The sequence below is a fragment of the Pteropus medius genome, unplaced genomic scaffold (assembly GCF_902729225.1).
Source record: "Pteropus medius unplaced genomic scaffold, Ma_sr-lr_union100, whole genome shotgun sequence".
Taxonomy (NCBI): domain Eukaryota; kingdom Metazoa; phylum Chordata; class Mammalia; order Chiroptera; family Pteropodidae; genus Pteropus; species Pteropus medius.
In genome coordinates this window covers 71,295-97,232 of record NW_024350921.1, presented here as the reverse complement: position 1 = coordinate 97,232, position 25,938 = coordinate 71,295, and the positions used below count along the sequence as shown (strand labels likewise).

General features: G+C 42.1%; 1 protein-coding gene and 1 long non-coding RNA gene across 2 annotated transcripts; one reads left to right on the top strand and one right to left on the bottom strand.

Annotated features, from left to right (window-relative positions):
- The first annotated feature begins 1,539 nt into the window (after nt 1–1,539).
- Nucleotides 1,540–19,236, top strand: LOC120584437 (sulfotransferase 1C2). The gene is made up of 8 exons (XM_039840086.1): nt 1,540–1,719; nt 6,418–6,593; nt 7,052–7,177; nt 11,404–11,501; nt 14,667–14,793; nt 15,293–15,387; nt 15,539–15,719; nt 17,840–19,236. Exons 2-8 carry the CDS (start codon nt 6,443–6,445, stop codon nt 17,950–17,952), a joined length of 891 nt encoding a protein of 296 aa, XP_039696020.1. The 5' UTR covers nt 1,540–1,719; nt 6,418–6,442; the 3' UTR covers nt 17,953–19,236.
- On the bottom strand, nt 12,189–25,938 carry LOC120584438 (uncharacterized). The gene is made up of 3 exons (XR_005648034.1): nt 23,568–25,938; nt 14,660–14,755; nt 12,189–12,817 (listed from the first exon to the last, which is right to left on the bottom strand). It is a non-coding gene; the product is annotated as an uncharacterized LOC120584438 (long non-coding RNA).

Below are 25,938 nucleotides of genomic sequence, written 5' to 3'. Positions count from 1 at the left end.
GATTAAGAGCATTTTGGGAGGAAAAACAAGAGTAAATCGGGGAGGCAGGAAATCGTAGGGCAGTGAGTTATTCAGTTGAGCTAGTATTAGAGATCCATGGTGAGGACGGTGTCATATAGAAGACATCCTTGAATTCCAGTCAAACACACCCAGACTTTGGCCCATAAATAATCAGGTGATAACTTGATCTGAACTGATAAAATTTAATTTATGTGCTAAGTGTATGAGAGACCAGAAGGGAAGAGGCCAGAGATTAGGAGATTGGCCAGAAGTTTCTGCCGTGTTACAGTTTATCTTCTATGAAGGGGGATGAGGCAGATATGAGCCATGGTTACTAACTGCAAATTCTGGGATTGAAGGGACTATGGGTTTATTCACTGGTTTACACTGCACTCAATAAATAGATGTTAAATTAATCAACGGCATTGTTAAGTCGGAGCCCTTTCTCCGCCTTAGTCCAAGATGATGTTTCAGGTGTGGATGATGGCGGTACTGTGATCTGACAGGAACGTGGACTGCACAGACAGTGGACGTTGGGGAGATGAAGGGCACAGTGCAGAATATGTTTCTGCCAAAAGTTGTTGAGAGCTGACAGCACTGGAATAAGGCAATTTGTCAAAGAAAAGAGAGCAGTAAGAGAGATGGAATGACATTAAAAAAAAAACAAAAAAACTTTGGAAAACAGAAGGAAGAGGTGTCAGTGAAGAAGCTTCAAGGGGTACAGAGTCAAAGAAGGCAAGGGAAACCTTGGCAGGAAGGACAATTGGGGTGCGTGGTTACACTTCAATTCCAGAGAGAAAAGCATTGGTTTATGAACAAGGGTAGGAGTTGGCAGAAGGTAGCATTTCAGAGATTATTTACTACAGTGATTATTTGATTTCCCAGGTAGCCAAGGACACCAGGGAATATAATCTGCCTCCATGAAAGTATACCCTCTGTAGGACAAAGCAAGATATAAATAAATACACACTTAGGTTGTAGACTTTTGTTCTGTCTTCTTAACATTTAAGTTTGGATGAACAGAGTTCGGGAAGAAAGGCAAGAAGAAACATCTTTAAGCACCTACCAAGTACTAGGCAAGGTGCTTTGTTAACATTGCTGTTTTTAATTTTATAACAACTGGAGACAGGAATCATCACCCACATGTCAGGTAGCTGCAGAAAAGAAGTCAGGCTAAGAAGCCTGGAAAGAAAGGAGAACATCAAAGGAGCAGGAGCATATTTGGAGCTGGATGCATCTGGTCTTGGAGTCCATTTTCCCACAAGTGCAGTGGTTTACATTCTCTGTCCGACGGAGGAGGCATGGCAGCCAGATCCACCCTGAGCTGCACAGCTCAGTTACCAGTGCACACAGCCTGGGCAGTGAACCTAGAAGAGGGAACCCTGTGTTCTCGACATTTTTGCATAAACTCAGTGGAGCTGAGATTTCTAGAGTGGATAAGGCCACATTTGAGTAATCATTGACAGTTCCTCCTTCTTAGCCCAGGTCATAAAATTTGTTTATGTTAAGATCTGGAAGCAACAACGGATCCAGCCTACCACACTGAAACCGAAAGGCCCTTTACCTGCTGAAAGTACCAGGAGCCTCTGACACAGTGGTGGTTTGAGCCTCTGCCATCGTTGTACCCAGGGAACTGTGCTGCTTCCCTGGAACACGCTTTCTGTGCTCACTACCCTTGGTCGGACTTTTGGGCTGCTGATTTTCAGCTAGAACTTGAAGGTGAGAATATAGCTTAAATCTTTTACTTATTAGTTTACTCATTAGTTTACTTTTTAAATCTTTGCTTTTAGTAAGGTAGATGTTACTGTATAGATAAGACTGATTTACTCAAGCCAAAAATATTTTAAGGAATCTAAAAAATAGAATAAAAGATATTTGTAACTAGCAGATACCACCCTAACAAAGTTAGACCTAGAAATTCAGGTTCCTAAGGCAAAATCTCCAAAAGTTCCCTCTCCCATAATATCATCTCTCTTTTCCACACTGACTTCATCCCAAATATGCTCTCTTTCCTCTCCCCTTCCCCAGGGGCAGCTCTACTTCTCTGCCCATGACTAGTTCTTCTCCTGAAAAGGGCCATCCTTTCATTCCAGCAATTGCCTGGGACAAATGCAGGGCCTGCAAAGGGGACTGCACCAGGTCCTCATGCTCCAGGGGGCTAGACATATAGATAAGTAATTGTAGGACAGTGAAGTAAGAACTATAAAATTTACACACAAAATACTACAGGATCCTATGGGAGTGTTGACATAAGAAACGTCCAAATCTGTAGAGAATTTTTATGAATTTATTTGAGTCAAACTGACAATTGTGGGGAAGAAAATTTGAATGGATAAGAAAATGTTCTGGAGAGGGGCAGTTTCATGGCTCGTTTTATACATTAGAATCAAAGGAGGATTCATAAGGAAGGTTACATGAAATCCATTGGTGGTAGATTAGGAGGCAGGAGAAAGCAAAGTGGGGAAATCTCCGGGACTGAATAAAAAGTAAAACAGAGAGACACATACTTCTTTGGTATTGGTGGTATAGGACAGCTAATGATTAACATTTATAACATATAGACATAGTAATCGGGAACAAGGTAACAGTGAGGGTTCTGTGGTCTTGTGCTCTGGTGCGATTGGTGTGCCCTGAGGGATCTGAGAAAGGGGATCCCTCTGACATTCCAAGGGTATGTCATCTTAGATGCAAAAAGACAATAGGCTCACTTAAGGTAAAGATTAACCTTTGTCAAGGAAGCTGCAGCCTAGGACTTGACTACCTGCCATGACCCACTTTTAGTTAGGCATTTTTATGTTCAGATCATCTTCTGTGACTGTTTTCAGTCTGGGTTTGTTAGACCCACCATGCAGGCCTTACCTGAGCTAGTGAGGCTTAGTAAGTGGCCCCTTTTTCATCCACATAAATATCAATAGACATCTTATTGCCTAAAAAGTAAAGTTCAAATTCTTTATCTAGAAAAGTAAAATTGGCTGAAAATTTACATCTGCTAGAAGTCCAAGATCTAGGTGTTGGCAGGTTTGGTTTCTCTCGAGGCCTCTCTCTTTGGCTTGCAGATGGCTGCCTTCCTACCATGTCCTCACACGGTGTTTCCTCTATGGATGCGCATCCCTGGTGTCTCTTGTGTGCTCAAATTTCCTCTTATAAGGACACCAGTCACATTGGATTAGGGCCCACCCTCATGGCTTCATTTTAACACAGTCACTTCTTTAAGGGTCTTTTCTCCAAATTCACTTCCTTAAAGTCCCTTGGGCAGACATAATGCAGTGCCTGATAGTATCTAAATAAGCATTGTAAAGCAATACAAATTTATTATCTCACTCTTCAGTATGTTAAAAGTCCAAAACAGGTGTCTCTGGTAAGACAAGGTACTGAAAGGGCTGCTTCTTTCTGGAAGCTCTAGAGAAGAATTGCTTCCGAGCGTCTTCTAGTTGTCGGCAGAATTCAGTTCCATGTGGCTATAGGACCGAGTTGCTTTTCCTGGCTGACTCCAGCTTAGGTTTCTTCTCAGCTTCTAGAGGCCATGCCTTGTCTCATGTCCCTTTGTCTTCAAGTCAGCAGTGGGACGATAAGTCCCTCTTAAGCTTCTAATGAATTTCTCTGCCTCTTCTGTGGCTGCATCAGTCTAACTGGCTCTTCCACCGCCCTCATCCACTTTTAAGTGTCCTCGTGGTTATATTAGGCCCACCCAGATAATCCAGCCCGATCTCATAGTCTTAGGTCCTTAACCTTAATTTCACCTGAGAAGTCTCTTTGCTATGCCATGTAAAATATTGGGGATTAAGACATGGACATCTTTGGGGACCATTATTCTGCCTATCGCAATATATATTTTAAGAAGATTAAAATACATCAAAATAATAATTCCTGGGTGATAGATATTTTTAAGAAGGAATGTGGGATTTCTAGACAGATGTTGGCTGTAATCATAGGCAAGCTATTGATCATGTGACTCCATTTTATAACAGTGATGATTATTTCTTCTTAACAAAATTATGCTATGAATTAAAAGAAAAAAGAAAAGTTTATAAACGACCCAACATACAAGGCTTGTATGAAATGTTGCTTCTTTTCCCTCCTCCCTCCTAAAGTTGCTCACACAGCAATCTCAGGAGTATTGTCCAAACCATAACTTCTTTTTTTGCTGTTTTTAAATTTTATTTTATTATTAGCTTCAAATATACTGTACTTCGATTAGATATTTATAGTTTATGAAACCATCCCCTTAATTACTCTTAATCTCCTCTGGCTCTCCACCTAGCCATTATATTAATGCTCACCGCATTCTCTATGCCATGTTCCCCATCCCTGTGACCATCTATCTACTACTAATATGTACTTCTTTAACCCTTCACCCCATTCGCCGAGCCTCCCAAACCCCCTCCCCTCTGGCCATCCCCAGATTATCCTCTGTATTTGTGAGTCTGTTTTCGATTAGTTTGTTCTTTTTGTTCCTTAGATTCCACATATAAGTGAAATAATGTGGTGTTCATCTTTCTCTGTCTGACCTATTTCACTCAGCATAATAATCTCTAGGTCTGTCCATGTCGTTGCGAATGGTAGGATTTCATTTTTTTCAACGGCTGAGTAATATTCCATTGTATATATGAACCATAACTTCTTTATCCAGTCATCTGTTGGTGGGCATTTAAGTTGCTTCCATATCTTGGCTATTGTAAATTGTGCTGCCCTGAACATAGGGGTGCATAGATCTTTATGAATTATTGTTTTGGTTTTCTCTGGATAAATACCCAGAAGTGCAATTTCTGGGTCAAAAGGTATATCCATTTTTAATTTTTTGAGGAACCTCTAGACTGTTTTCCATAGTGGCTGTACCAATTTACAATCCCACCAACAATGTATGAGGGTTCCCTTTTCTCCGCGTCCTTGCCGACACTTGTTGTTCTTTGATTTATTGATGATAGCCATTCTGATATGTGTGAGGTGATATTTCATTGTGTTTTCATTTGCATTTCTCTGATGATTAATGACCTTGAGCATTTTTTCTATGTTTACTATAACTTTTTTAGGACATTATAAACACAGCTATTTCTTATATTTAAATTTTTTCTTACAAATAGTTTATTTCATTTTCTGAAAATATAGTCTTCATCCTAAAAGACTGAACTCGCTCTGAGCTTAGAAACCACCATGAAAATGGGCCTGTCTATATTGGGCACCCAGTTCTCTCACCCATTCCATGGAAAGGCTGGCCCAGCTTCTGTTAATTAGTTTCCAATAATCACTAACTGTTATATTTTTTATAAGAACCCTTCCAGCTCTAAAGTTCTAACACTCATTTCATGAAAAGTCAGAATGAGTTAACAGACATAAGGCACTCAGCCCAGCACATGCAAACTGAGGTGTTTAATAAATGTTAGCTTTTAATTATTATCATTATCTTTATTAGAAATAACAGTAAGTGCCTTCTGAAATTCCAGTAGCCAATTATTCTAGGGTAATAGTGTTCCATTCCTCCTGGATTCCTGAATTTATCCATTTAAAAAGTTTCTCTCAAAAGAACAACAATAAAATAAACAACCAGATTCAAATACAGCCCCAAAATTTAAGTAGACATTTCTCCGAAGGAGACCTAGAAATGACAAATAAGCACATCAAAAGATGCTCAGCATCACTAATCATTAGGGAAATGAAAATCAAAACAGCATGAGATATCGCCTCATACACCTTTTTAAAATTAAAATTTTAAAAAAGAATAAAACAACTTTGTTGGTGAGGATGTAGAAAGATTGAAACCCTCATGTTTGCTGGTGCGAATGAAAAACAATGCCGCTGCTGTGGAAAATGGCATGGCAATTTCACAAACAAACAAACAAACAAAGAATTACTAAACAATCCAGCAATTCCAATTCTGGGCATATACCCCAAAGATTTGAAAGCAGGGTTTCAAAGCGATATCTGTACACTCATGTTTACAGCAGCATTATTCACAAAAGCCCAAAGTTGGAAGCAACCTAAATGTCCATGTGTGGATGAATGGATAAATAACATGTGCTATATCCACACAATAGGATATTATTCATTCTCACAAAGGAATGAAATTTTGACACAAGCTATAACACGGAGACCTCAAAGATATTATGCGAAGTAAAGTAAGCCAGTCACAAAAAGACAAATATTATATGAATCCACTTATATGAGGTAACTAGAGTAATCAACTGGAGATAGGAAGTAGAATGGTGGTTACCAGGGGCTGGAAGTACGAAAATGGGGAGTTATTTTTTAATGAGTAAAGTTGTTGTCTGGTGGTGGACATCAGTAATAGTTGCACAACAATGTGAAGAATATACTTAATACCACTGAAGCTTGCACTTGAAATGGTTTAAATAGTAAGTTTGATGTTATGTATATTGTACCACAAATTTTTAAAGACCCTCTCTATTCCCTCCCCATAAGGACTCTTCCTCCCATCCAAGACACTATGGCCTTGACCACAGAGTTGGGGAGACAGCCACAACTGAGAGAGGTGGCAGGAATCCCCCTGCAGGCCTCAACTGTGGACAACTGGAGTCAGATCCAGAACTTTGAGGCCAAGCCAGATGATCTCCTGATCTGCACTTACCCTAAATCAGGTAACTATGGGACCAGGGGGACAGAAAGACCTTGGCCTACTGAGTCAGCATGGGCTTCTCACATCAGTTGGAATTTCCCTTGATAAGATGTTTGCACTTATTCGAGGAAACCTGCTCCTTCTTATTTTTATGCAACGGTGGATCCCAGGATGCATAGTATCCCTGAGTTTACCCGGGGTCAAGCATAATGGCTCTAGAGGGCCCAGTGTACTGTGCTCAGTCATCATCTGCTCTGAGTGAGAGCATCATGTGGCTTTGCCTCTGCTAATCCTCTCTCCATAGAGATCCAATGGGTGTATCCCACATAGCTGTCCATGTGTCATGGCTAGCAAGATCATGACCTGAGGGGAGGTTGAAACAAATGCCATCGGTTTCCATGTCCCCTTCATTTACTCAAGACACTTAGGACATATTGTCTAAAAGGTTTCTGCTTCTCATTCTTTCCTTATGGGCCTCAGGAACAACATGGATTCAGGAAATTGTAGACATGATTGAACAAAATGGGGACATGGAAAAGTGTCAGCGAGCCATCATTCAACACCGCCACCCCTTCATTGAGTGGGCTCGGCCACCTCACCCCTCTGGTAAGAGCACCTCCCTCACCGCCCTGTGTTCTTTTTCCATTTTTTAGGATTTGATTTTTTAAGTCAGACAGAGAAGGACAAGTACCATGTGATTTCACTTATATGTGACATCTAAAAGAATAAAATGAACAAATAAACAAAGCAGAAATAACCTCATTGATAGAGAGCAAGCTGGTGATAGGCAGAGGGGAGAAGGCTTAGGGGACTGGATGAAAAAGGTGAAATGACGAAGAAGTACAAATTAGTAGTCACAAAACAGTTATGAGGAGGTAGAGTACAGCATAGGGAATATATTCAATATTATTGTAATGGCTATGAATAGTGCTAGATGAGTACTAGAGTAATTGGGGACATCACTTCATAAATTCCATAAATGTCAAACCATTGTACTGTATCCCTGAAACTAACATAAAATAAAATAAATAAAAATTTAAAAAATAAAAATAAAAAAAAGCTCAGTATAGCCAGGCGAATGCCTGAAAATTGACCAAAAAATGCATTTAGAGCCTGTGTTAGAATATCACTGAGTCTTTTTGTTTTCCCTTAAGGTCCTACCGGACCTTAAGATCCCCTCTGGCTCTTCTGATCCTTCATTTCTGTCCTTGTTGACCACCAGCTTTGCAATCCTATGCCTGGTCTGGCCCCTCTTCTGAACTGTCTGTGGGGCTCTGACCGCGCTCCCCGCCCGACACACACACAGGCCACTGTCTGCTTGTTTAACTGTGATACACTCCTTCCAGTTTTGTTTGTGTTTGGTCTTCATAAGGACAATTGGAGTTTAAATCCTGATGCCACTACTCATTCCATGACCTTCATCAAGTTACTTACCCTCTTTTGTTATAGTTTCTTCAGCTGCAAAACGCCCATAGAATTAGTGCCTACCTCACAGAGTTGTTGTGGTGATTAAGTGAGTTAATATATGTAAAAACTTAGAACAGTTCCTGGCACAGAGTAGATACTATTCAAGTGTTAAGTATTACCAACTACCTCTTTAGGTTAAATCCCTCATCCCACAACCCCATGTGTTCTCTGGTTCATCCAAGCCAAGTTTTTGATCTTATTTCTACATTCTGCCCCTGCGCCATTGTCTTACCTCTGACAATTTGGGGGATTAAAGAGAGGGAACAAAAAGCCCAAACATAATTTCTATGGAGGTATCTTTAGTGTCTAATAACTAAATCAGCATAAAAACAACAGTATAGAGCTTCTCTCAAGTGAATGCCAGCAGTTGTAGAATTTCAAGAAAGGATAAAAACCAGTAGTCCAGCATAACACGTCGCAGAAATCAAAATGGTCTTTATGAACCAAGGTGCCTTGTGTCCAAAGAGGTAACGAGCAGTTACAGGCTTTGTGGTCTTTCCAGCCACAAACAGATGGGGGTGTTGTAGTTTCATTTTAGGATAGATAATCCCTAAGAGGTCAGGAGTACCACTGAGGAGAGGAGGGTGGGTGCTGAAACAGACTAATGGGTGTGGGTCGAGTACACCAGCCACCTCGGAGAGTTCTGGAGTGGGTGGACAGTGCTGAATGCTGTGTGAGCTTGTGCCCTGTGTGCTCACTCTCCCTCCCAAGCCCCCTTCACCCTCCCACCAATTCTTGGTCACAGAGCTGTTGGACAACAAAGGTATTCATCTGCGATGCAATAAGAATAGGACCGGAAAGACTTTGAAAAGACGAATATGTCTGTGTGTGTGAACTATATATAGGTGAAATGTAGGCATGACCCCTTCGATTCAACAAACGTTTATACTGTAAGTCCTGTGCTGCACAGAAGATGCCATACCTCCACTTGCCCGCAATAAATTTATGGTCCCATGCAGACTATACAATGACGAGCAGTGAGTATGTTGGTAGAGATTGGCATAGGATGCTATTGGCACAGTGAGAGGAATGTGGCCAAAGGCCAATTCCTGGAGAAGGTGATAACTTGATAGGCTGCTATTGTTATCTACCTCTCCTGCCAGACCTCAAATACCTTGTACAGAAGATGAAGGCCAAAAATGACTCGATTCTCCCCTTCTTCCGCAGGACGAGCTTGAGAATGAACTCTGTAGCCTGAGGCATGTTAATGGCCCCAGAGGCTGAACAGCTGTGGCAGTGTGCCAGGGAAAGTAGACAACCTAACCAGCTTTTCTGGAGCATTGATGAGAGGCGGGGGAAGGGGCAATGTATAATTTCTCTAAATTTGAAAAAGAAAACATTGGTGGAATGCTTTATGTAAAACCCCAAATACACAGACTCTCTCCCTGCTACAGGGGTTCTTTGGCAAAAAAAGTCTGAAGTTGGAGTTGGACCAAGCCTGCCAGGAGGGCTGCATGTAGGAGGAGGAGAGCCCAGGCATACCAGCCTCCTTCCCACACAGGAGTCCTGTGGGGAGCAAACATGCTCAGGGCAGTGTTGTCACAGCCTTTCTTCTTCTCTTTGCTTCTTCTTTCTTCTCACCTCTCTATTTTTCAACTCCCTCTTCATTTGGGCCCCTAGGGAGCCACCGTAAAGGTGGCAACAACCCAAGAGTTCATGGGTGGATGAATAGACAAGTAAAATGTGGTACATGCATACAATGGAATATTATTCAGTTTTCAAAAGGAAGGCAATCTGACACATGCTACAACATGGATGAACCTCGAGAACATACGTAAATAAGCCATCACTTAAAGACAAACACTGTTTGATTCCACTTAAATGAGGTCTCTAGAGTAGTCAGAGTCAAAGAAACAGAAAGAGAATTGGTTGTCAGGAGCTGAGACAAGGTGGAAGTGGGAGTTAGTGTTCGCCATACAGTTTCAGTTGTGCAAAATGTAAAGGGTTCTGGAGAATGGTTGTAAAACACTCTTAGGTACTTAACACTACTGAACTGTACACTGAAAAACGTTAAGATGGCAAATTTTACGTTACCTGGATTTTTAGAAATTACTAAATTTTTCAAATATTAAAAAAAGGTTATTGGGGATTCCCAACACATAAAATAAAGAAAAGGAAACCAGAATGAAGCATATCCCTTCACTGCCACCTCCAACCCCCGCTTCTTGCCACACGCACACTCTCACACACACACGGACATGTACGCAGCTTGAAAAGTCACTGTGGGTATTAGATGCTGCCTAAGGATTTTAGGCAAAAGAGAAACGTGATCTGAGCTGCTCAAAAGCAGCAACAATTTGAGGCCACCAGGAGCACTTACATTTCAAGGTGTTGGTAACAGGAGCTTCAACCCCAGACCAGTCCCTCCCAGAGTGAAGGGCTTTGTCCTCTTCTCTCTACTGGCATCTGGCAGAGATTCTTCCTCTTTCTTAGGCACGGAGCATAACCAAGCCTTTAATGCTCAGATGGACCGCAAGCCCAATTTACAGTGGGGAGAGGGCAGTTAGCCCTTCGAGCAACATGCCCTCAAAAAGCATCCAGCTTTTTAAAAGTCAGACGTGGCCACAGATCTCCGGGGGTGATTGGCAGGGATAGAGTGAGGCATCTTCCTCACAGGTTGCTTTCTACCCGCCCCCATCTTTGGAAACCAGGCACTAACTTGAGAGGGCCTGGTTGCTCCATCAGTTCAGGTTGGTGCTCAGAGGACCAGAGAGGTAGAAGGTTGTTTCAGAACATAACTTGTTGATGCACATTTAAAATTAAATGTTACTTTACTATCAGGCTTTTTTCCGGATTTCAGAAAAACCCTCCACTGTTCCCTCTGATTCCTTCCCCATGTCTTCAGTACCTTAGTTGCCTTTTCCTCTAACCTCAGTTTGACACAATGATGGCACAGAACGAGCACCCAGTAAGTGTCTTAAAGGAGAGAGAAGAAATCATGACTCACATGCCATCACGTGTATAGGATTTTAGAGTTAAAACAAGTGACTGGCACACGGGCCAGGCACATGGGCACCAGCTGCAGGCACACGAGGATGGGCACTGGCTGGGAGGTGACAGAGGCCTGTGCTCTGGTCCTGGCTGGCTCTGCCTCAACAAGACATCACTTGTCCATTCTCAGTCTCTGTCTCTACACCCTTAAAGTGACAGAGTAAATTAATTCTAAGCTCCCTTTTTGCTCTCAAGCTGTATTGTTCTACAGAAGTGAAGGTAATATCAGCGATCCCATTATGAAATCCCAACAGAAAGTCAAGAGACGAGCAGAAAGATAGGCAGGTGACGCTACACCTGGATGGAGCCTGTAATATAAGTTCCCCATGTAATACTTATACTGCTCAGGTGGTTCCTCTTGACTTACTTTAAAGGTGTAGAAAAAGCCAGAGCAATGCCCTCTCCACGGACACTAAGGACTCACCTTCCCACTCAGCTGTTGCCACCGTCTTTCTGGAAAAACAACTGCAAGGTAAGACAGCAACAGTCACCCCACCCCTCACTGGGGACAGGAGAGCGGGTAAGTCTCCTGAGAGCAAATTCTCCCCACCTCGATTCAGAACATACATCATCATTTTTACTTCTCCACTATCTGGGAGGTGTCGAGAGTTTATCACCAATAAGGAAAAAAATGTAAAGTTTACATCCAGCAGGATATTCACTTGAACAGTTTCAAACAAAAAATAGCCAGAAGTTAAACTGAATTTTTGGAGAGAACTAGAGACCTTGGGGAGACGGTGAGTGTTCACTGCTATTTCCATAAGTTTGGCTGTGAAAGGATGGGGAGGGGGTGATCACCCTAGGTTGCGGGCAATGGGAAGACTCATATAATACATCAGAGAATAAAGAGAGAGGGGAAAAAACCCTTAATATTATGTAAAGGTTGAGTAGATGGAGTGGTGTGTTTGAAGGGGGCACTTGGCTTCAGCTTCTAGCAGACTCTGGGCTTCTAGTTTTATTTATTCTCGGACTTTATCTATTCTGCACTCCTGTGCCGAATCAGCCCCTGGCACATAGGGGACATGAAAACATGTTTGCTGAACGAGCCATGAATGAGTGGCTGTGGGGTGAACAGAGTCAAGTGTACAAACCGAGCCGTCAGCCAGCCTTGGTAAGAAAGTGGAGCACTGTTTTCTCAGAGGTGGAAATGAGAGGGAAAGAGGGTTAAGAAAGATGTATTTCTAGGGAACAGTAGCACAGTTGAGAGGATTCACATCAAATGACCTGAGTCCTTTCGGTGAAGTCGAATAAGGGAAAAATCCATTTCCGGGATTATGGCAGACTAGATATCCTGAAACCCTTTTGTACAAAACGCTTGGGAAAGCTGCATAACATATTCCAAGTTTTCCTTTTAAATGCATAACTGAGATCAAGATAAAGTAAGAGAAATTCCTAAATTCTAAAAAATGACGTGAGAGCTGAAATTCAGAGAGAAATTGAGATTATAGTTGAGACTATAGTTGTCCTAGGGAGATTTGTTGACCTGGATAATCCAGCAACTTTAGCTTTAAAAGCAGAGGGGCAGTGTCAAAGCCGAGAGCAAAAGGAACTATATAGAGAGTGCAGAACAGAAGCTGGGACTGCTGAAGGCTTCATCCTCAGTGGATGGGCAGAGGAGGCCAAGGAAACCTCTCTGTCTTGACCTGGGCTCTTAGCGCCCCTGAGAATGTGTAGCCAGAGGCCTTCTCTCTCAAGGATTAGATTCAAACTTGTACGTGCATTGTCCAAGACTCCGTAAGCTGAAAAACTTGCATAACGTGGTTCCCATTGTCAGTGTCCCCAGGATGCCTAGAAGAAACAAACACAGAATCCTCCCTAGAGCTTCTACTGGGCAGCGCGGTGTTCCCACTTGAGCCATCATGTCACCTTAAAAAATACACAAAGGAACAAGCCGGCATGAGAAAGAGTCTGCAGAAAGAACAAAAGCAGAATTAGACCTTAAGAATTTCAGATAATAAATTTATCAGATATAGAAATAAAAGAAGAACATTTATGTTGTATAAAGAAATAAAAGATTGAATTAAAAATTAAAAACAAAAGAAGGTACTATTTTTAAAGAATTATTTATTAAATTTATTAAATAAACAAACAGGATCTCTGTAACTGAAAATACATACAATGGCTTAACTGAAATACTCAAGGATAGGTTAAAGTGAATAATATATACAGCTGAAAAGAGAATTTATAAACTTGGAGAGGGGGATGGGATAAAGGTTCGCAGAGAGAAAAGAGAAGAGAGATGAAAAATAAGAGAAGTAACAAAATAAGAATTAATAAAGTGATTATCAAGCAGCAATGAAGTGAAAGCCGACCAGAAGTTAAAAAGATTAAGAATTTCAGGTTTTCTGCAGGACCCACACAAGGAAGCACCGGGGGTCGGGCAGGAGGAAAGGGAGTGAGGGTAAAACGGGAGCGAGCGCCTTTACCGTGGTTTCCGAAGAAGGACAGGTGAGGCCGGCAAGCAGTATAGGACTGGCTAGTTGGAATAATTTCAGTGGGCCCCGGGGCTGTCCCTAGTTGTCTGGTCCTGTCCGGGAGTGATTAGAGCAGGCAGATAGTGGCCCAGGGTGTGAGAGCCCAGTAAGGGAGGTGGTTGAGGTATGGGCTCTGGATCGGTTGGTTTGCATTTGAAAACTGAGCTTGATGGTGACTTGTTAGACTATCTCAAAGAATAGGCTGACCCTGGCAGGGGCAGCTCCTCCAGGGTCCATTAGGCCCTAAGATGTCAATCATCAGAATACAGAAAATAAAAGACATGACATTTTGGACCAGATAGTTCATTCTTAGGAGTGGGGAAAGGCTGTCCTGTGCATTGTAGAATGTTGGGCAGCATCTCTGTCCTCTACTCATTAGAGGCCAGTAGCACCCCCGCCCCCCGAGTAACAACCAGAAATGTCTCCAGACATTGCCAAAAGATTGCCCTAAAGGGCAAAAAGATTCCCACCATTTTAGGGTAAAACAAAAACAAAAACAAACAAAAAAACCCCCACAGCTTTGAAATGGCTAGTCATGGGATGGCTAGTCAACAAGGCCACTTTGAGATTAATGCTGCTAGAATGTGAGTTGAGTATCTAGAAGCCACAAGGAGATAAAAGGTCAAATGTGGTTAAATTGAAAGGCTGGGAGGGTACAAGGACACAAAACTGTGGTCCAAATGAAACCTACAGGGATGCTTTGTAGGGGAAGAGCTGATGTGATTAGAGATGGGAATAATAGCATTTATGAGGCCAGAAAAAAAATCATAGCTATTTTCTTGCTACATGGCCAAAACTCTTCACCACAAAGCTGTTCCGCTCCTCTGGGAAACCTAGATGAAGGTGTTAGGAAGATCATCAGTATGCATGCGAAAGTGTTTTAGGCTCATGGTGGGTCACAGTTTCTAGAGAAAGATTGTACTCCGATACCAAAGGGGCAAGCGGGAGCCAGGCTACTTCATAGGACCGAATTAGGATGAGAGAGCAGAATTAGCAGAAAAGCAGGGACAGGCAGAGGAGAGAGGGAGGTCGCAAGGCCAAGATGAATTGCCAGCACAGGAGAGCTGAGCCTGATGTGCACAGCCACCCTCAGCATGGCTCCCCCTGTGTAAAACCGCTTTTTATACAATTGTCTTTCACTTACCCCTCTTCTTACCTCCAAGTTCCTTTATGTCGCTCGAAATGCCAAAGACTGTATGGTTTCCTACTACCATTTCCAAAGGATGAATCAAATGCTTCCTGACCCTGGTACCTGGGAAGAATATTTCGAAACCTTCATCAGTGGAAAAGGTAAAGGACAGTCCTTCACATCCTGGCATCCCCACTCCATCTAAGCTCGATCACACCTAACAGTTTGATTTCCTAAACGGTCGATGCCTCACTCATTAGGCAAACTAGTTTTAACACAGACTTAGACTGGCTGGACTGGCTGCTCTCATCGCGGATATCCACAGCCCAAGTAAATATCTCCCATTTGGTTTGAAAGCCTTTATTCTGGGTCACCTTACCTGTAGAGTCATCCTCATTCCAAAGACTATCCCTGTTCCATTTTGAGGCCAATGTGATTATGCATCATCAATATGAAGCCACTTCAGGTAGCATGTGGGATAAATCACCCCATGGTATCCCATTCTACATCACCCTCCAAATCAAATAGATCAGGACTCTTAGGATCCACCATTTCTTTTCCTCTGTCTTCAACACACTTCGGGTAAATAAAATTCCTAACTATTGGAAGATTTTGTATGATCCCTATATAGGACTGTTCTATTTCCTGTGTCTGTTACAGTGTGTTGGGGTTCCTGGTATGACCACGTGAAAGGATGGTGGGAGATGAAAGACAGATATCAGATTCTCTTCCTCTTCTATGAGGACATAAAGAAGGTGAGTAAGGCCTTTCAGAAGAACTGCTTCGGACCCTGGTGCAGAGAAATTCTAAGCTGTTTCAGGACTTCTGGGAGGGAGACCTTGAAGAACGTAAGTGTGTCTTTCTGATACTCTCTTTCCTTCCAATGCAATGTTACCCTCACCACAGGACCCAAAGCATGAAATTCAGAAGGTTATGCAGTTCATGGGAAAGAATTTAGATGAGACAATACTGGATAAAATTGTCCAGGAGACATCATTTGAGAAAATGAAAGAAAATCCCATGACAAATCGTTCTACAGTTCCCAAATCTATCCTGGACCAGTCCATTTCCCCCTTCATGAGAAAAGGTTTGTGGGCTCTGAAATACTATGTAATTATAAGTATTATCAACTGCTCAGCTTATCTAGTAACATACTGCTTGCCTTTCAGCAAGATGTTAAGTTTTATTAATTTCAAGACAATACATTTACACTATTGATAATATCTGCAGCTAATAAGGTCAAGGGTTTGATCTTGTTACAGAGGGTAGCTCTCTGGGTTATTCAGTGGCAAGGAACAGAAAGTGCCTCAAGTGAGCCTCAAAATGAGGGGCTTGCTGGGAGGAGTCTTGTGAAGCAACAAGGAGATGCAGTCTCAAAGGCAGTTAAGAGCAGGAGCCACCCTTGGTCCAGGCCTCACTGGCATCCAGGCCCCAGAGGCAGCAGCGGATTCCGGCTCTTTGCTCTGACACACCGCCACGTACAGGATTCAGCTGCTCTCTACATATCTGCTATGCATGCCTTTCTCTGCTGACCAGCTGCTTCTTCCCCTCTCTGCATTGTACCCTTTTCTTTTCTACCTTACAGCTTCTGCTGTCTCAGTTTCCACTCACAACTTGGTCTTGACCATGGCCCAAACCTGTCCCTCATCACGGTTTTCAGCCACAACTACTGCAGAGAACCACCTCATTCTCTTAACGTTTCGGAGTTCCAGTTCCAAAAAGAGGAATTCTAACTGCCCTTGCTAATATTTTCTAAGGAATATAAAAACCTTTATCGCATGTTAATTTTAAAACTAATACACATCATTGTAAAATTTAGATCAATATCGCATTATATTTTAAAAGTTCTCTTCACCAAAACTCGGCTCTCCAGAAGTAACTGTCAATGGTGTGGACGTCCCCTCCCTCTCTGTTTGAGAAACATAGACTTTTTTATTTTCACAACACTGAACCATTGCCTGCATACTGCTTTGAACTTCTTTTCTTTAAACATGTGATTGAATTTATTTTCTTGGATTTCCTAGTCTATAACATGATCCTTTGCTACCGAAACAAACCAAACAATTCCATTTCTTTCCTCTTCAAATAATCAACAGTAATGATTTGGCAAGTAGCCTTTCTACAGACACATACATACTCATCTTTCTATTGATTCTCCTTCCCTCAGACTCATACATACACAAAGACATATACCACAATGAAAGCTTGCTTCCAGAAAGACAAAATGTGGTCATATACACCTTCATTTACCAGAATATCAGGTATCCCTCCAACGCAAGGCATGTAGGTCCATGTAGCTCACTGTTTTTAGTGGTCTCATGTTGTATGAAAGCATGGATACATCATACTTCACTCAACTATTCCCCTAATGGTAGACCATACGGTTGTTTTCACATTTTTGTCTCTATGAACAATGCTACAGTAAACATCTTTGTGAATAGGTTCTTATGTCGTGACACTGTTATTTCTGCTGCATTGTTTTCCAAAAGAAACATTGCTAAGAAAAAGGGTATTTTCCCTTTTTAAAAGTATTTTAATCGCTGCTGGTTGGCAAAACAAACAAACAAACAAACAAACAAACAAAAAAACAAAAAAACTATCTCATTCATATTTCTCCCCAAAGTCTTTTTTATCGAGATGTAGTTTACATACAAAAATGCACAGCTTTTAAGGGTACGGTGCAATAAGTTTTGATAAATATACCTATGTAATACCAGCACCCCAATCAAGATATTAAACATTTTCATTACCCCAGAGGTTTCTCTTCGTGCCCCTTTTCAGTCAATCTTTACTCACAGAGACAACCACTTTTTGAATTTCTATCATTACAGATTGGTTTTGCCTGTTCTTAGATTTTATATAAATAAAATCATACAATGTGTTCTTTCTTGTGTCTGGTGTCTTTTACTCAATGTAATGTTTTGAGGTTCCTCCATGTGGCTATGTATCAGTAGTTTATACTTTTCTCTGTCTGTGTAGTAGTCCATTGTGTGAAGTTTTGGGGCCAGGTCACCAGCTCCTTAGGGTCAATTGTCTTCCCAATTTAGGAGCCCACACCCTACACAGCATCGTAGTGCTACTTCTCAAGCAGAGAGCTACAAGTGGACAGATATCCATTGAAAGGAAAGTGGAGGTGAGGCACTCTATTCAGCTCACCAGAACTTTATTCAATCAGAGAGTGATACTCCCATCCCTTTCTTTTTCTAGGAACTGTGGGGGATTGGAAAAGCCACTTCACTGTGGCTCAGAATGAGAGATTTGATAAAATCTATAGGAAAAAGATGGAAGGAACCTCAATAAACTTCTGCATGGAACTCTGAGTAAGGCATAAATAAAAAGATGGACCACAAAAATGCAGATGCTACCTTCAGTCCTTCAACCCTGGCCAAAAGAATCTCTGAAATCTCATTGTGAATGCACACGATTGTGGTACCAGCTGTCTCTGTGATTATTACCAACTTCACGTACCAACTTGAAGCATGTACCAACTTCTTTTATATACAGGACCATGTCTAATGCTCATTTTCTCAACTGTTTTTTTCTGAAGTAAGAAGTAAGATGTTTTAATAAACTAAGTAGATTCAGAATAACAATGATAGCAGCACAGTGATTGTAAAGACATCAAAGCAGAACTTGAATCTCCAGCTCTGTCATTCCATGTGACTCCTTAGAGTTTTTGTTTGTATTCAGAATTTAAAATACTGAAATTTAAAGAAGTGCAAACTGTGAGGCGTCAAATTTTTGTTTAGTAAGTGCAAAGTTTTGTTCATAAAATAGTTTGTTGATTTTGAATAAAATTTTTAAATTAAAATTTACTGTCTTCTGTAATTATAAATTATTTGTTTTAAAACTCGAGAATGAATCAAGAAAATGAAACATTACATCAGTGGTGTATAATTTTGTAATTGACTGAATCGTACTTTTTATAAACATTTTAGTTTTATTGAAATCGACTCAGTCCGATCATTTTTTACTGGAGTGAGTCTACCCAAAGTTGAATCACTGACTACAGTTCTTTACTGACCATTTTTTATTACTCGTTGCTATTCATGACGACTATGGAAAATAATTTTGTTGCATATGGGATGGAAGTAGTAAAAAATGGTTCAAAGAAAGGTTCAGATATGGGTTCAAATCACAAACTATATTATGGACTGTTTGTATGTTCATTTGTTTAAACTCACTTTCCTTTTTCCTTTCTAGCTGGGAATTAAACATAGTGACTTTGAGTTTTAGTATATCAAAGGGTTTTAAACTTTAAACTTTGATATACTAGATTTCACAGGGCTGTGGGTTTTAAAATCATCTGCAAGTCACTTTTATGTTCGGGCTTCCAAAACTCTGGTGAAAATTACATGCCAACTGGAATACATAATTAAGGTTATGGGTGAACAGCTGCCTAGCTGGTAATGAGGCAGGATAGTTAGCCTAGGGACCTTTCCTCTCTACTCCAGGATCCGGCTCTGGAATTTTTCCTTTGTCCCTTACTCAACCCTCTCCCTGCTTTCGCTCTGTGAGAAACAGACCAAAGGCAGAAGACAGGATAGATTGCCTTGGGCTGCCCCCTTCCTTCCAGGTGGCATGAGGGAAAAAAAACCAAAAAACCAAAAAAACAAAAAACAAAACAAAGGCCTAGTGGAGGCAGGATGGATAACCTTGGGACATACCCTCCCTTTGGGGATAAGGCTCTGAGTCTTTTCCTTGTCTTTCTTTAGCTTTGACTAACCGTAATGTCACTATAATATCATCCTCCTTTCAAGTCTTCAGGCACTGCCTCCCTCCAAGAAAACAAAAGCCCACGATCCAGACAGCTTGGGTGGCTCACTTTCAGTTTGCCCACACTTTTCTCTTAAGTTTGTACTTTCACTTTAATAAAATCTGCGGTCTCTGGCTTGTTATTTGTTGTGTTCTTGAATTCTTTCTTGTGGCATAGGACGAGAACCTGGCCACTGGAGCTCCAGGGCAGAATCTCTTTGGACTCCCAAGTCTCTTAATTCCCTGTTAAGCTCTCTCGCATCAGTAAAACACATTGTTTTGCAACTTGACCAAATCTCCACCTGCTCAAGCAAGGAGGGATCAAACATAGGAGCAGAGACACAAGAAAGAAAACTTACCCCGGGGGATTCTGTACTTGAGCAACAAGCTAAGATGAGGCGATTGTAGCACGCCTTCTCCCCCATATACCTGTATGTGTCAAAAGCCAAAAAAGGATGATTTTACAGTGTTTCTTTCTTCCTAGAAACAGCTACGTTCATTCATTCATTCCTGATTGAACACCAACTTCTCTGTCTGGTGCATGAGACGTCAGAAAAGTAAGGACCCACACACATAGTCACAGAAGAGAGTGTTGTGGGGGAAAGGCTGCAGTTCTTTTAGAGAATGGAGCAATGATGGGAGAATGCAGAATGATGGCAGCTTGAAGAATTGGCTTTCCCAAGGAGAAGCGGCCCTTCCTGGGCACTGAAGCTTGCATTCTTTGGTGTTAACTAGGAAAAGAGGATGGGCTGAGCGGGGGGACTCAGGAAGAGGTTCGTGGCGGGAAAGATGTGGTGCCTGTTTGAAGACTATAAGGAAGGGCTATGAGGGGAAGTGCAATGAGTTCAGGGAGTCGCCGAGAAAACGAAGCTGGAAACAGGCAGGGCAGATCATCAGTGTCTTGACAGTCATGCGGAGGATGTTAGTCTTTATTCTAAAAGCAGTGAGAAGCCACTGAAGACTCTAAGAAAGATGGCGGTGTATTATTCACGCCAGCATGTTGACATGTCCACTGTGGGCGAAGTGTAGAGACAGGCCGTGTATGGGAACAGGGATGGGGGGCTCATGGCACTAGTCCCGTTGAGAAGGCCTAGGGTGTGGCCTTGGGCAGGGAGGCTTTCAGAATTAAGGTAGGAAGTCGACCTCCTCCTTTAGCCTCTAGTACACTGGTTACAAACGTGGGAGGTTAAATATAAGACTAATTTGTAGGATGCTCGGTTCCTCATAGAACATCTTTTTCTTTTTAATCACACAAACATTTCTCTAGAACCTCCTATGGTAGTTACTACTGAAGATTAATTAGAACCAAGAGAAGGGAAGAGAGCGAGGAGATCTGGATTATCAAACTTCAGATCAGTGAGCGATATATGACATAGTCACAGACCCTATGGAAAGGAAAACGTAGTCTGAGATAGTTAACAGATTGTGTTGGGGCTGTTTTTCATATTCAGCACTATAACTGACCCAAGAGATACAATTTAGTCAAGGTCTCAAAGGCAAATGCTGGAGCAGTTTGCTGTGAGTCACAGACTTCAAAGTCTGGGACGATACTAGTCAGGTTGTAAGACGTTTGTAGAGAGTGACTTGAGTGGTTTTTTTTCTGTTTTGCCTAGTCAGTGGCATTGTTGCGGGGGCCAGAATGATGGCCAGCCTGTGGGCCATTCAACACACAGGACTAGCTCTATCCTGCCCTCTCAGCCATATCTTCCCCACTCCTCCTCTCACCACAGTCAAAGGACAAGCTGTCAGATCATTTTGAAATGAAGATCCTAAAAATACAGGGGAAGTGTAGATCACCCTTAGGCACAAACGCTTCAGCCGTTCCCCTTCCTCCCCTCCCCTCTCCTCCCCCAAGAGAATACTTAAATAAATTTTCAGGAGAAAAAATACCGCAGTAAAATTGTGCCAGTTGCTACTGAAGATTCATTTATAAAGAGGAAGCAAAGAGGGAGGAGAAGCAGGAGGGAAGGAAGGCAAAAGGAAAGAAAAGGAAAGGAAAATGTACCCACCCACCCACCCCCAGCCCCCGTGACCGATTAAGTTGTTTTAGGGCCTTTAACCCAGTTAGGAGAAAGACAGAATACAACTCTACCCAGGCACGACTGGATGTGTTCTCAGGTCTCCTAGTGAATCATTTGCGGTAAGCCAAGTGTTAACACACAATGTTATCTCCCACTGTACTTCCTCATGACGTGATTGAACAGAACCAGATAGTGCCTAGGCTACAGCAACAGCACCTCACATAAATCACAACACTTTCTCCAGAGAGGCATTTCCTTCCCAGCCAACTGGCACCTAGAATTTTCCCCAGATTGAACAAGTTTGCATCTTTCTTTTTACAGCTTACTTTCTGAAAATGTCTTCTGAGACAATCTGCATCAACTGAAATAAAATACTTTGCCCTCTCTTTTTGACTTTCTTTTGTTTATTTTCATTGAGAATACTGTTTCCCAATGGTGCTGAAGGAACGCCAAATTCAACACCCCAAAATGGATGACATAGAAGAAATTTTCTTGACCAATGCTTTGTATGACTTTCAGAACGAAATCTGGCACTTCTAGGCTGGGCCCGATGATCTCGCTGCCACAGATCTCACTGTGTGCAAAATTGCCCAGGAAGATAGAGAGGCAGGTTGTGGGCAGCATAAGAGCACATCTAAGAGCTAAGCCCCTTTAAACCTAGGGTTAAAATCACCTTCGTTTTTCTGCTTATGTCCATGGCAGAGGGAGCAGCTTGGATAGTCCTAAGAGAAATTCACCAAAACACCAAATCACTGACACATAGGTGCACATAACTACATACACACACATGCACACATGTACACGCATACAAACACACACAGTGTCAAGTGCATTGTCATCTATTCCTGCCCAGGAGCGAGATAGGTGTATCTGGAAGTAAATTTTCCTAAACCTGCTTCCTCCAGGGAATCTAAGGGCTTCGCTCTGTTTCCTTATGATCTTATTTTATTTTAGAATTTCCCCTCGTATCTTCTCTTTCTATTAGCTCTTGATTATGGAAGAAGCAGAAAAGACAATCAGATTCCTAGTTAGTCGGCGATGTAAATAAGTTGATAACGCAGCTTGCCCCATGTCCTTGGGCCAACCCTCAAACTTCTCTGGCTTTCATTTCTTTACATATAAAGTGACGAATTTAGAAGAGAATGCTCTATGATACTTGCATACTTTGTTTAAATAAAAATTTACTGCACTGCATTATGACTGAAGATGAATAAGAAAACAGCCCTACCTCCTAAACATGAGGGAGGCTGCAATGTGGACCAGTGGAAAGAAAAAGTCCTTTGGCCTCAGACTCTGCCACTTATAAACTGTGTGGTCTTGGGCGAGTTAATTAACTTCTCTGGGCCCCATTTCCTCAGGAAAATGAGAGTAACGGCCACCTGACAGTTTTGTGGAAGCTTGAATGAAACAGCAAATGCAAAGCAGCCATACATAGCATGGACTAGCCATGTGTGATTGTCCCCTGCCTCTGGTCCCTATTCCAGAGTCTAGAATAGTCTAGAATAGAGGTCAATTTAAGGCACCACAGGGCACAGAGCAAAGAGAACCTGAAGTTGCCTGGTGACATGACGTCTCTCACCGCCAGTTTTCCCACCTGTTTTTTACTCCCTGGAATCTCAACTCCCACCTTCACTGAGATAGTGCTTATTACCCTTCAGGTCTGGTCTGAGGTGTAACTTGACCATTCCCCTCCAGTTTACCTTCAGAGCCTCCTTTATGAGCTCTTATAGTACCCACTGCTTACACTTACCCTAACACTAGCCAGCTCTACTCCGGCTAATAACCTGTTGGCCTCTTTCTTCCCTGCCTGCCCCAGTGAACTCTAAGTTCCTTGATGGTGGAATTGTGTCTCCTTCAGAAGCCTACACCCAGCACTAGCATACGGTGCTTAGTAGAGGCTAAGATCTCAACGAACTACTGGAAGTATGCATGAATGACTTAAGGAAAGGATAAATGAGAAGAGCAGACGAAAGGGAAGGAGGACCGGTAGAAGAGTTACTGGACCTAATAACATGGTTGTGTATTCATCATAAGGTTTTATTACATTCAGCATCGTTTGGGGACAGATTTACAGATCTATAATTATCTTGCAAAATGTAAAGGATTAAAATGAAATGCTGTCTGAGAGGCAATTAACTAAATGTTGTCACTCCACTCACCCCTCTGTGGGGCCGGCCAGGGACAACACAGACACAGGTGCTTGTGGATATGATATTCCTTGATGAGGAAGTTGGTTAAATGCAGCGAAAACTTGTACACGTTAAGCACGCTTTTCTTGCATAGCTTTCTCCAGAAGGCCACTCTGGTGAGTGGCTGAAGGTGACCGTCTCAGCATCTCAATCCCAAGGAGTATGGGTCTCCACAGTCAGACAAGCCCAACCGTGAGAAATGTACAGAAAGAAAAGTCCAGGGACAAAAATTTAATAGAATGCCCTCACATTTTCTGCATAATCAAACAGTGAAAAAAAGACAATTATAGCAATCTGTGGGGTTTTAAACACAGATTTCCTGCCCTCAAATGATACACGTCACTTCTTCTCAGTGGCTCTTGTCTTTTCAGAGTAGTGTGAAGAATACCCACTAAATTCCAATCCCAGGTTACTGTCCGTGACCAGTGACACACAGGTAAAATCTATGGGGTTAAGATTTAGCTTCTTTGACTGTGAGCAGAGCAAACTTAATAGGTTAACAAACTGATTAACTGTTTCCATTGCAAAACTCTACTGTTTTGCCACAAGGTTCTAAAGTTGCGCTAAATCTTAAGAGTGTTTCTTAATTCCTGGGGCAGCAGTTCTCAAAGCTGTGGGCCCCTGAGCCTGCAGTGTCAACATCACCTGGGAACCCATCCAAGACCTACTGAATCAGAAACTCTGGGAATGAGGCCCAGCAACCTGTGTTTTCACAAGCCCTCTGGGTGGCTCTGGTATGTGAACAAGTTTGAGATTTCTTGTTTGTGGGAAAAAATAATATTTCATGTACCTCAGAAAATCACTTGTTATAAGGCAGAAGAGAAGGCAATACCTAAATGTCTTTCTGCTGAATTTTTTTCTCCAATGTTTGGGTTCACATTTTTAATTTACATTTAAGAGATAAGTTAGAGTCATTTAAAAAATAAGCATCGATTAGCATCTCCTTAAACAGAACATCAAGATAAATGTCTCAAGGGTACAAGAGTAAACATAAAAGAAGTCCTGCCATTATTGCTTGATTAGTATTAGTAGCTATTTCAGTTTTGCTTTTCAAAAATAAGAATGTTGGTTCTTGCTGTGAATCCAAGGGCAAAATAGCCCTTAAAATTCAGAGTTGCAGTTACGATACAAGCTCATTCCTCCATATTCACCTAATGGCTCTGTAATGTCCCACGAGTCTGATAGTACAAGGTACAGAGCCAGATTAGGCATAGCTCTTCTGACAGGAGCATATGTGGCAATTGTTATAACAGAGGTACAGAGGGTGGGGCCAAGAAGAAACCTAACACAGCCTCGAAGGAGTCAAGCGGTATCCTAAGAAGATCCCTGTTTCTCTGACACAGGAAAGTGGCCAGGGAAGCTGTCTCAGGCATGGGCACGCACTGAATAAAGCCATATGGCCTATTCGGGAAGGCTCGAGTTCATCATGATAGAATAGTCAAATAGAAAATGTTCAGCAGTGCGAAAGGCTGGGTGTGTGGGTTGTGACTGGACCCATAGCTGAGGCCAGTCGTGTGGCATCTATGGCACAGATCTCTGGCCGACTCCAGTTTGGACCTGTTCATGAGGGCAGTACGAATAGTGAAGAACTTTAGTCAGTGATGACAAAATTAGATCTGTAATTTAGAATGGACACTCAGGCAAAAGTGGGGTAATGGCAGGAGACTGAAGGAAAGGCAAGAGACCATGTCAGTGGTGGTCACTAAGCTCCAAGTTGAAGATAGTATGGCTGGACTCAGAGAAGGTGTGATGGAAATGGAGAAAAGGTCACAGCAAAAAGTGTCCAAGGACTAATTTGCAGAATGGGGCGTAGAAGATGTTACCCAGGTCCCTGGCTTGAGCATCTGGCAGGATGGTAGGTTTAGTCTTCTTGGGGGGATGAGGAGGTGCCCATTGAATATGTTAGTAGAGGTAGCACTGCAAAGAGAAATGGACTAGAGATGTAAAGAGGAGAGTCACCAGACCATGGCCAGGAAGTGCAGACCTGAAGGCGGCTGAGGTTGACCATGGAAAACATGTAGATTGAGGAAAAGCCCTCTTGGGGAAGCAGAGAACATTGATTAATAGTGATCCAGGCTCGTGATGCAATGGAAAAACAAAGAAGCAAGGGTATTGAGAGCACTGTCATGAGTAGCTGCAGGGTTGGAAATCTTGGAGCCCGGGCTGGTTGTGAGACAAAATGAAGGCAGAAAGGAATGACAGATTGGGAGAGTGGCTCAGAAGGCCTGGTAACAAAGCCTTCGGGGTTTTTATCCCTTTGTGCTGTGGGTGGTTACTTTTCTTAGAGGAGTGGGCTTCCTTGATTGACAACTAAGATTGACAGGACTCAGTGATTCATCAT